Here is a 12,621-nt window from a genome sequence, read left to right on the forward strand (position 1 = left end):
AACATATCTGGGACATGTTATTGGTCAAGGTCAGGTAGTTCCAGTTGATGCTAAGATCCAGGCAGTATTGGCCTTTCCTGTTCCCACCAATAAGAAAGCTTTGAGGAGATTCTTGGGAATGGTGGGATATTATCGCAAGTTTTGCAAGAACTTTGCTGATGTCGCCTTACCCCTGACAAATTTGCTTAAGAAAACAGAGAAGTTTGTCTGGAGCGAATCCTGCCAAAAGGCATTTGACAAACTTAAGTCCATGTTATGTTATTACCCTGTAATCATGTCGGCATGCTTTGTGATTGGTTCATTCTTGATCACACGCGATAGAGCGTGAATTCGCGGAGGAGAACTTTCGGGAAGTGCGACTTTGGTGGGATGACGGACAAGCTTGGGATGCACTTTGTTTTCACGAGGGACATTGTTGGACCATATGTTTTCTCACTTTTTGGATCCCTTTTTTTGCACAGTTCTCGTGGACTTTCTCGGGAGTGGATACCATACTTTTTTTTTGGATGTTTTCCAGGATTTTCGCGCCGTCACCATTTTGAAATAGTGACAGAGACACTACGTGCATGCATGTGCGGTAGGATAGTCGAGATGGCCATGCCTAAAGGACAGTGAGATGTATCAGCAGGCTACTGGTAATGTTAATATGTTTTGGGGTGTTTTGAATGTGAACCTTTTTGTTTAAGATAAAAAATTTAATTTTATTTCAAATGGGTTTCAGATAAATGGTTGAAATGGATTCATGACTCCATGCCTGTATTTGCTGCTTTCCTAGTACGTAACAGAGGGCAAATTGTAACATTTTGGTCGTCCCCCTCATGTTATTGCCACTATTCAGAATGCCAGGGCCTCCTCCACACGTTCTCTTTATGATTGCAAGTGGTGTGTGTTTAAAGAGTGTTGCGAGAGGCACCAGCTCATTTTATATCTGTGCTCAGTCACTGATATTTTGGGTTTCTTGCAGGACCTCATCGAACGTGGAAGATGCATCCCCGCTTTCACTGGTGGTGTGACTGAGCTCTCCCACTTTTCACCCTCCTCCTTTTTTTGTCTGCAGAGGACCAGAGGCTGAATGCTTTATGCCCTGTGCATGCCCTGCGGGGTTACATTGACAGGACTGGCCCTTTTAGAAGGAGCGACCAGCTCTTCGTTTCTTAACCCTAACCCTAACCCTAACACAAAGTGACAGTCCAGAGATTAAATTGATTAAAGTTGTCTTAGTGCAAAAAGAAAAAATGTGTGCAGAAAAAGTGTGAAGATGGAGAGAGTAGAGAGTAGGATCAGTTTTAGATCCTGGGTGTTTCCTGGTTTAAACTCGAATGGCCTGCGGGAAGAAGCTTCTGCTCATTCTCTCTGTGTTTGCTTTCAGGGAGCGGAAGCGTTTCCCTGAACGTAACAAAGAAAAGAGTCCATTGTTGGGATGGCTGAGGTCCTTCACAGTCTTCCTGGCTCTGGTCCAGCACCGTGTGCTGTAGATGTCCTGCAGGTCAGGGAGCTCGGTGTGGATGGTACGTTAGGCTGATGGCACCACCCTCTGGAGGGCTCGTCTGTCCTGCATGATGCTGTTCCCAAACCAGAAAGTGATGGTAACCGTCAGGACGCTCTCAATGGTGCAAGTGTAAAAAGTCTTTAGCATCTGAGAGGGTGGTTTAAAGTCCCTTAAGCGTCTCAGATGGTACAGATGCTGCCGGGCCTTCTTCACCAGGGTGTTGGTGTTACAGGACCAAGACAGGTCCTGTGTGATGTGAACACCTAAGTACCGGAAACTGTCCACTCTTTCCACTGGGGTCCTGTTGATGTTTAGCGGTTGGTATGAACACTCCTTCTTCGTGCTGAAGTCCACTATCAACTCCTTAGTCTTACTGACGTTCAGGAAAAGGTTGTTCTCCTGGCACCATCTCTCCAGGTTTTTAACCTCCTGTAGGTAGGCTGTCTCATCATTGTTGGAGATCAGGCCTACCACAACAGTGTCGTCAGCAAACTTGATGATGGTGGTGGAGTTGGAAGTGGCCACACAGTCATATGTGTACAGTGAGTACAGCAGGGGGCTCGGAACACAACCCTGGGGAGCTCCAGTGCTGAAGGTGAGGGTGGATGAGGTGTGTTTTCTCACCCGTACAGCTTGTGGTCTGTCTGTCAGGAAATTAGAGATCCATTGACACAGCGGCAGGCTGTGTCCCAGGACCTCCAACTTAGAGGTAAGTGTGGAGGGAATTATGGTGTTAAACGCTGAACTGTAGTCCACAAACAGCATCTTTGTATAATTCCCTAGACGACCAATGGCGGAGTATCTCACGGACATGGACTGCTACACCTCCTCTGTACTGGATTACATCAATACCACCATACACAGTGTTACTACTCAAAAACAGATCATCACATACCCAAATCAGAAGCCATGGATGAACAAGGAGGTGTGCCTCCTGTTGAAGGCACGCATTACTGCCTTCAGATCAGGCAATGCACAAGCCTACAGCACATCCAGGACTAACCTGAAGAGGGGCATTAAAGAGGCCAAGCACTGCTACAAGCGAAAGATAGAGGAGCATTTTTCCAACTCAGACCCTCGATGCATGTGGCAAGGCATCCAGGCCACACTGCCACTGATGTCCTCTTCTTGAATGAGCTTAATTACTTTTATGCTCGCTTTGAGAGAGACAACAGAAAAACTGCCACCAAACTCAAACCCTCAAGCTGACCACCCTCCAATCACACTCTCCTCCACAGATGTCTGCAACGCACTGAGCCGGATCAGCGCACACAAAGCCGGTGGATGTTTACTGACATCTTAAACCTGTCTCTTGCCCAAGCAGCTGTTCCTACTTGGTTTAAATGCACCTCCATTGTGCCTGTGCCAAAACACTCCAGCTCAAAGTGCCTGAACGACTACCGTTCTGTAGCACTGACACCCATTGTCATGAAGTGCTTTGAGCGGCTAGTCTTGGCACACCTAAAGGACTCTCTGGCATCCACATTGGATTCTCACCAGTTTGCCTCCCGCAGAAGTAGGAGCACACAAGATGCAGTTTCCATGGCACTGCACTCTGTGCTCACACATGTGGACAATAATTATGCACGTATGCTATTTGTTGACTTCATCTCAGCATTTAACACCATCATTCCATTCAAGTAAATAGCCAAACTTGTAGATCTGGGCATTAAAACCTCCACCTGCAACTGGACTTTGGACTTTCTGACCAACAGACCCCAGCAGGTTTGATCAGGCTCCATCCACTCCAACACCATCACACTCAACACTTGTGTACCACAGGGCTATGTGCTGAGCCCCCTTCCTCTACTTCCTCTTCACCTCCGACTGCAGGCCTGTGAATGGATCTAACTCTATCATCAAGTTTGCAGATGACACTACTGTGATTTTTCTCATCACCAACAATGATGAGACTTCCTACAGGGAAGAGATCTAGCACGTAGCCACATGGTGCAATGACAATAACTTGCTACTTACCACCTCCAAGACAAAGGAGCTCATTGTGGACTTCAGGAAAGAGACAAGAGGCACACATGACATCACCCACATCAGTGGGATGGCTGTTGAGCACGTCTCCAGTTTCAAGTTCCTAGGGATCCACATCTCGGCGGACCTGTCCTGGACTACCAATACCTCCAGCCTGGTCAAGAAGGCTCACCAGCACCTCTTTTTCCTGAGGACACTAAGGAAAAATCAGCTTTTCTCGGACATCCTGGTGAACTTCCACCGCTGTGCAATAGAAAGCATCATGACCAGCTGTGTCACAGTCTGGTATGGGAGCTGCTCTGTTGCAAAATGCAAGGCACTGCAGCGGGTGGTGAAAACTGCCCAGCGCATCACAGGGACTCCACTTCCAGCCATGGAGGACATCCAGAAGACACGCTGTCTGCGTCGAACTCACAGCATTCTTAAGGACTCCTCTCATCCTGCCCATAGACTGTTTTCTCTTCTGCCCTCCGGCAGGCATTTCAGGTGCCTCCGGACCAGGACCAGCCGACTAAAGAACAGCTTTTTCCTAGAGCTGTGTCTTTACTGAACTCTGCCCCTCGTTGATCCTACTGCCCTTCATACACTGCTACATCCACACACATACCTCACACTTCGTTATTGCACTAATGGACTGTTTACACGTAAAACTTATGCTCATATGTGCTACCAACTGTTTATTTACAGTACCAACTGTTTACATATGCATCTTGCACTAAAACATTTTAACTGAATCTACACTTAAACTAAATCTGTAATAATGTTTACCTAGATAACTTCTGTCTATAATTGATTAATTTGCACTACTCTATATCCTTTGCATTGCTGCTCAGCATTGCCTAACTTACCATTGTATATATCCACCTAATTTCTGTTTATAGTAATAGCCATATATTATGTTTATAGCACATATCCTTCTGTAAATTTCAGTTTATAGTAATAGTCATCTGTATATTATGTTCATAGTACATACACATCTGTAAATTACTCCTATAATACAATTTTATTACATTTATGTAATTTTTGTAAACACTGTATATCTGCACTTGCTGCTATTGCACTTCTTGTTAGACCTAAACTGCATTTCGTTGCCTTGTACTTGTACATGTGTAATGACAATAAAGTTAAATCTAATCTAATCTAATCTAATCTCATGATTATGAGATTATCTCATGATTATGAGACTTAGTATCTCTAAATTGGGGCAGACTGTGGCAGGGGAGCATTTTAGCGCATAACACCGGATCTGACGTTACTGCATTCTTTGCTCAGAAGCGCCTCATTGCGCAACAATGGAGATGTAGCAGCTATCATATAGTTTAGCTTGATGACTGTATATGTTAGTGTTAAGATGGTTCTCACACTGGTTCTCTAAATACATTCCTGTTATCTCTTTAGTGTATTTACGATGTGAGTATGTGAGGTATACAGGAAGTATTTATCTGGCCTCACACATCTCCAGTTATTATGTCTTCTTACCCAATCAGGAACAGTTTAAGCTCATGTTTTTTCAGTGTGTGTATATATACTTGTCTGTTATCTGCATTAAACTAAATAATAACATTTGCGCTATGCTGTGTGCTGTGTGATTCCTCCCTGATCAGAAAAGCAATTATGAGATACTAAGTCGTAATTATGCCTTTGTGAATGCAATGCACTTCCCTAAGAATCAGAATCACAAACAGTTTTATTGTTCACACTCAAGGAATCATTTGTGATGTACAGTTCATTAAGAGTAGGCAGTCTGGACTGTCCTAAGCCTATGGAAAAAAATAACCCAGAATATACCAACATAATTTCTATCTTCTGCTTGGGTTATAGATGGATGGATGGATGGATGGATGGATGGATGGATGGACTGGGTGGGTGGGGTTTGAGTGGGTGGATGGATGGATGGATGGATGGATGGATGGATGGATGGATGGATGGGTGGGTGGGGTTTGAGTGGGTGGATGGATGGATGGATGGATGGATGGATGGACATGACATAACAGATTGACAAAAAAAAAGATTTTGGGAAATAACTGATGAACAATACAAATAAAGTTTCAGGTTACTGTTGGTTATAAAGTAATACAGTGAGGGAAAAAAATATATTAAGTACATTAAGTACATTGTATATCTGCTTCAAATGGACATTCAATGCAACCCAGATGAGGATGGGTTCCCTCTTGAGTCTGGTTCCTCTCAATGTTTCTTCCTTATGCCATCTCGGGGAGTTTTTCCTTGCCACAGTTGCTCATCAAAGACAAAGTTTACCTACAAAGAATATATTTACTTTTAATCACCACATGATCTGTGTAAAGCTGCTTTGAGACAATGTTCATTGTTAAAAGCGCTATACAAATAAAAATGAATTGAATTGAATTAAAGTATTTCAGTGGCAAAAAAAACGTATTTCTATAATGTTCTAATTTTTGGTTAACTAATGGATTGAGTACAAAGACAAAATATTATTTTTTTAAGTTCCATAAAATTAGTAGAAAAACTTTTAATGAAAGTTTTGATTTTGTACTGAAGTTTGAAAATAGGCTTGATAAATTGATTTAGGATTGAATTATAATTTAGAACTAATCTGATCCTATAAAAAGAAGATTTATGGAGTGTAAAGTTAAAATACACTTTTTTACATTTTTTAATTTTTAAAGTTGTTTTCACAGCCAGGAATCTTCTGCTTATTTGATGTCAAGCTTCTCAATCTTATCAGAAGATGAGATACTGCAAGTCATCCAATCTTGCAATTCCACCACCTGCCCTCTGGATCCAATCCCTTCAACTACACTTCAGACCATTTCAGAAAATCTCCTGCCCTTCATCTCCACAATCATCAACGGGTCCTTAACATCTGGCTATGTACCAACTACCTTCAAGCAAGCAAGGGTCATTCCCATCTTAAAGAAACCTGCTCTGGATCCATCAGACATCAACAACTACAGACCGGTATCACTTCTCTCCTTTCTTTCTAAATCTCTGGAACGCACTGTTTTTAACCAACTGTCTGTCTATCTCTCACAGAACAACCTCCATGATCCGAACCAGTCTGGGTTCAAAGCGGCACATTCCACAGAGACGGCCCTTTTGGCTGTTTCTGAGAAACTGCATGCTGCTCGGTCAGCCAAGCTGTCATCTGTACTTATCTTCATGGACCTTTCAGCAGCATTCGACACAGTCAACCACAAGACTCTTTTGTCTACCCTCAAGAGCCTCGGTATCCGTGGAACAGCATGGGAATGGTTTGCTTCCTACATGGAAGGTCGCTCATACCAGGTAACATGGAGGGGATCCACATCTGCCCATGCAGACTCACCACTGGTGTCCCACAAGGCTCGATACTTGGTCCCCTCCTTTTCTCCCTCTATACCCACTCTATTGGTGAAGTCATATCCTCACATGGGTTTTCTTACCACTGCTATGCGGATGACACTCAACTAATATTTTCTTTACCTCCATCAGACACCACAGCTTCTGCTTGGATCCCGGCATGCTTGACAGACATATCCTTATGGATGCGTGCTAATGGTACCTATGGACAATCAACTGTCCTTCTCCTCAAGTGTTGCTAATTTGGCTTGTTCTTGTCGATTTCTTCTCTACAACATCAAAAGGATTCGACCATTTCTGTCTACACAGGCTGCCCAAGTGCTTGTTCAGTCTCTTGTGATTTCGAGACTGGACTACTGCAGCTCTCTGCTGGCAGGTCTTCCCCTGAACGCTATTCATCCACTGCAAATGATCCAAAATGCAGCTGCACGACTTGTGTTCAATCTGCCCAAGTTCTTCCCACCACTGCTTACTTTACTGGCTTCCAGTAGCTGAACGTATCAGATTTAAAACACTGATGTTTGCCTACAAGGCCAAAAATGTACCAGCACCATCTTACCTCAGAGACCTCATCACATCTCGCACTGCACCACGCTGTCTGAGATCCTCCAGCACTGCTCCACTGGTACCACCTTCTCTCAGAATGAGAGGTAAGTACACTTCAAGGCTCTTCTCTGTTCTGGCACCAAGGTGGTGGAATAAACTTCCCCTAGATGTCAAAACAGCGAATTCCTGGCTATCTTTAAGTAAAGATTGAAGACCTTCATCTTCCTGAAACACTTACACTTTCCAAGTTTGCTTTGTAAAAATTGAGAGTTATAGTCTGATTTATATGGATTTTGTAATCTAGCATACCAGTGTAGATTAATTCATTGCTAGAGACTCAAAGCACGTCTGCTAAATGCCATAAATGTAAATGTTTATTATTATGGTTTAGTTTAGTGTAAATTAGATTCTTTGTAATTTTGTAAATAGTAGTTATCGGGAGAACTGGATTAGGAGTTGGGGCCTTGAACTGGCCCTGAATTAAATCATTTGTGAAGCATTTTTAATAGAAATGTGCTCTGGTTGCTTTTCAATAAGATAGAAATGGAATGAGTAATGACAATCAAAATGGGTCTTTTTAATCTGTACTTCTGTCAATATCATTCATACGTATCCACCCATCGATATATATATATATATATATATATATATATATATATATATAGTTTTTATTTAATTTTTTAAATTCTTAACCTAAATACGTGTTACTTTAATCTTTGTTTTATTTCTTTATGTTTACAAGCTGGACCAGCATTAAAAGCATTTTACATGTTACTCTGTATGAATGTGTATGTGACAATTTAAATGGGTGAGGCTCAGCTATACTACATACAGCTGCTAAAGGGCCTCAGATACAACTTATTTGCAGTGGAATAGCTCTAATCTTCATTTTAAATGTAGTCACTGTCTATAAACACCTGCTTCATATGTTTATTACCCTTAGCTCACTTTACTGTAATGTCCACAAGATGACAAATCAGTTCAACCTGCCCATTCCCCACCCTACAGAATAAAAAAAAAAAAAAAAAAAAACTAAATTGTAGAGAAAGTCAGTAAATAATTTAATAAAAGTGGTGTTTGAAACCATACCCAAACACACACCCCCAAACCTGTCAACTAATCACACAGAACACACTCAGGCACTAATGTGGCTCAAAATGTTTATTCATCAGAATCAGCCATTATTAACAGGTACATGAAACTCAGGAAGCTGATGTTTACAATCAGTTCTACACAAACACAAATCAGGATTCTTAGCAGAATCTCAAAATAGGTGATGTTCATTTAACTCTTTTCTCCCAGGGTGTGTTTATCAAACAGGTACTCGGCCATACGGTTGTTGGCAGCATCCATCTTGGTGAGGTTGGTGACATGGTCACCCAGTTTCTTTATGGCCTCCACCTGTTCGTTCAGGTAATGAGACTCCAGAAAGTCACACAGCTGATGGGCAGAAAAACAAAGACAGGTTAAACACACACCAACAAACACGTGACCATGACTCATCTGAGACACTACCCACACAGAAGGGAGTGTCAGCAGAACACACAAACACACACACTCACATGAGGATCTCCTTTATCAGAGGAGAGTTTGTGCAGGTCCAGCAGAGCCTGGTTTACAGTCTTCTCCAGCTGCAGAGCACACTGCATGGCCTCCAGTCCACTACCCCACTCATCACGCTCAGGTTTCTGGAAAACAACCACACACACACACACACACACACACACACACACACACACACACACACACGTGAGTAATTGTGGTTGAAATAAATTCAGTATAATTGGAAATGAACGTGGAGCTGCACTGCAGTAAACAATCATCATGTAGTCTCTATGATTAGACAGAAACGGATCATACCACTACTGAGTTTAAGGGGAATAAGAAGTCATGTACCTTTGTTAGACATGTCCTAAATGAAACTAAATAATCTTAGTGTATAAATAATGAAGGTGTAAATAACCTTGATGTCCTGGAGGAAAATGCGGCCACCTCTCTTGTTCTGGAAGGACATAAGCTTCTCCGCGTGCTCGCGCTCCTCGTGACTGTTCTCTTTAAAGAAATGCGCGAACCCCTCGAGCGCGACGTCATCGCGAGTAAAGTAGTAGGCCTGTGGGAAAAGAGTCCTAACGTCAAACACCGGAAATACAAAGAAACACTAACCCACCTCATTCCCAGTCAGTCAGCTGTCCACCTCAAACCCCAGCACATTTTACACCCTCGGAGCTTCTCACCATGGACGTGTAGGTGTAGGACGCGTAAAGCTCCATGTTGATCATCTTGTTAATGGCGGCCTCGCAGTCGCGGTGGTAGTTCTGACGAATCTGACTCTCCATTTCGGCTGGTTTTATCGTTTTCTTATCAAAACGTACAAAAATAGAAATCTAGAAGTCAAAATCTGGAATGTTTAAGCAGGAAAGAAGAAGTTCCGTTCAATCACTGTTGAAGCAAGAATCTTCTGAGTCTGACGCTAATATGGCTCGCGCCTGCTATTTATTATTGCTCGGGGTGGGGGGGGCGGTGGCGTGTACAGAAAGTGGGCGGGTCTAAAGAAAGTGACCAATTATAAAGCATGACTCTTTGTACCCACTGAAGACACAAAGGGTTACTTCAGGTCATTTATAATATATGTATTTTTAAACGCCTCCAAATTCATTATTTTACTCAACTTAATTTGATTACAATAAAAATAACTTATGTAGATTAAAAACTGACAAATGATCACAGCGTTTGTTACAGAAAGCAAAATCAGGCAGGCAGTGACTAAGCAGTTTTTAACTGCACACGTGTCCTGGTTATTAAGAGACAGTGGACATAAGCAGAGTTTTACTAATTTAACCTGTAATAATGATCAGCACATCAAACATACTTCGTTATTTCTCACAGTCCATAATAAATATTTTCTTTTAATCATTAATTATTTCTGTGAACTTTATTCTCCATAATCTCATTATCTGCCATATCACCAGACTAGATCTTATTAAATAAATAAAAGGTCTACATGTTATGTCCACATTTTCCATAAACTCTATCTAGTATACACACACACACGTGTATATGTATAAAATCAGATTATGGATTATATATATTATATATCAGTTTATCATCAACATTTGTCATTATATAATTTATATTTCTGGTCGCAAGACAGAAGTCATTTGCCATGTGATATTGTGTAACGCAGCATTTGATGGTAAGATGTTACCTGTGTGAAGTTGCTACTAGAATCTCACCTGAGCTGAAAAAGTGTCGTGTCACTGTGACTCAGCATCTCATGACACCCTACTTCACAGTGACTTTCACAATAACGCAAATCACGAGCAGAGGCAATTTGCAAACCAACAGTTGCCTACGACAGCAGAAATCTCAGACATGACCATTATAATAAAACTGTAGTTTACACATAGGATGTAGCGCTCATCCATTTAAACTCAGTTTACTCAGTGCTTTATATATGTAATTAAATTAATCTTTATTTGTACAGCACTTTTAACAACGGACATAGTCTCGAAGCAGCTTTACAAAAATTAAGCAGTATTAATGAATGTATAAGTTTGTATTATAAGTCCTTATAATTGTAAGCTTTGTCTCTATATACAGACAGTGGGGAAAATTACATTTATTTTGGATTAAAAGTGGAAATTAAAAAGTTAGTTTTGTGAATGTAAAACATGCAATATTACAATATATTGTATAAATGTCAGAACTGTTACATTAATATTAAAATCATTTGACTTCATTATTTAAACCTTTCTGGGACAAAGAAAGTTGCAGCAAACAGCTTTTATTAGACACTTACAAGAGAAAAAGGAAAATAATAGAATAGCCTTTATTTGTCACATATACATTACAGCACAGGGAAATTTGTTTTTCGCATATCGCAGTTTTGCTTGGAAGCTGGGGTCAGAGTGCAGGGTCAGCCATGATAAAGCGCCCCTGGAGCACAGAGGGTTAAGGGCCTTGCTCAAGGGCCCAAGAGTGGCAGCTTGGCGATACCGGGGCTTGAACCCCCCGACCTTCCGATCAGTAACCCAGCACCTTACCCACTGGAGCTACCACTAAAGTGTAAAAATTGTGCCATGTCCTAGTGATTCAGCAGTTTATAATTAGCAAGTGTTTGTCACAGTAACTTCCTCATACTGGATCACCAGGTCAGAACCAGGAAACACCCAGGATCTAGTCTCTCTCTATCATCACTTTTTCTGCACTATGATACTTTAACTTTGGACTGTCACTTTAACTCTGGACTTGCACAGCATTGTGCCACTTTATACCACACCATACTGCACACAGACACCTTAAGAACAGTACGTTAATCACTTTAATTTTTACAGTCATATGCATCTATGTACATACACATTTTCACACATCTTCATATATTTTATACTTTTTATTTATTTACCTTCTTTTTTTTTGGTTCATCTTTCCTAAGATCCATTTTATATGTGAATGCCGGACTGTCGTAAAAAGCATTTCACTGCATGTCGTACTCTGTATGTAATAAATAAAATTTGATTTGATACATTAAGAGCACTTCTAAACGTGTCATAAAAGCACCTGTTCTAACAGTGTAAACACAAACACTTGTTTTAAGGTCTTGAGTTTTTGTGTGAAAGCAGAAGTGACTCAGCAGTTCCATTATCAAGGTTAAGTTTCATCCACCACTTAGACAAGAAAACAGAGAAGTGTGTTGATGCAGGTCTTTCTGCAGGTACCCTGAGAGATGGTGAGATGAGTTGAGCAGAGGATCAGAGAGAATGTGGTGTAATGAGAGCTGAGTAAGTTCTGATATAAGGACACAACGTCACGGAGAGGGCGTAGAGGACGCGAGTTAACGGGGAGGCGTGAGGGCGGCGTCACGGAGAGGCGTGAGGGCGCGGCGTCACGGAGAGGCGTGAGGACGCGAGTTAACGGGGAGGCGTGAGGACGGCGTCACGGAGAGGGCGTAGAGGACGCGACGTCACGGAGAGGGCGTAGAGGACGCGACCTCACGGAGAGGGCGTAGAGGACGCGACGTCACGGAGAGGGCGTAGAGGACGCGAGTTAACGGGGGGAGGGCGTAGAGGACGCGACGTCACGGCGAGGGCGTAGAGGACGCGACGTCACGGTGAGGGCGTAGAGGGCGGCGTCACGGAGAGGCGTGAGGGCGGCGTCACGGTGAGGCGTGAAACGCGACCTCACGGAGAGGCGTGAGGGCGGCGTCACGGAGAGGGCATAGAGGACGCGACCTCACGGAGAGGCGAGAGGACGCGACGTCACGGAGAGGCGTGAGGGCGGCG

At 42.5% G+C, this 12,621-nt stretch overlaps 1 protein-coding gene across 1 annotated transcript; it reads right to left on the reverse strand.

Annotated features, from left to right (window-relative positions):
• Positions 1-8,488: 8,488 nt before the first annotated feature.
• On the reverse strand, positions 8,489-9,827 carry fthl27 (ferritin, heavy polypeptide-like 27). The gene is made up of 4 exons (XM_046836128.1): positions 9,577-9,827; positions 9,306-9,452; positions 8,905-9,030; positions 8,489-8,782 (listed from the first exon to the last, which is right to left on the reverse strand). The coding sequence occupies exons 1-4, from the start codon at positions 9,676-9,678 to the stop codon at positions 8,627-8,629; spliced, it is 531 nt and encodes a 176-aa protein (XP_046692084.1). The 5' UTR covers positions 9,679-9,827; the 3' UTR covers positions 8,489-8,626.
• Positions 9,828-12,621: the final 2,794 nt, after the last annotated feature.

This window comes from Silurus meridionalis, chromosome 23, assembly GCF_014805685.1.
Source record: "Silurus meridionalis isolate SWU-2019-XX chromosome 23, ASM1480568v1, whole genome shotgun sequence".
In the NCBI taxonomy this organism is placed as follows: domain Eukaryota; kingdom Metazoa; phylum Chordata; class Actinopteri; order Siluriformes; family Siluridae; genus Silurus; species Silurus meridionalis.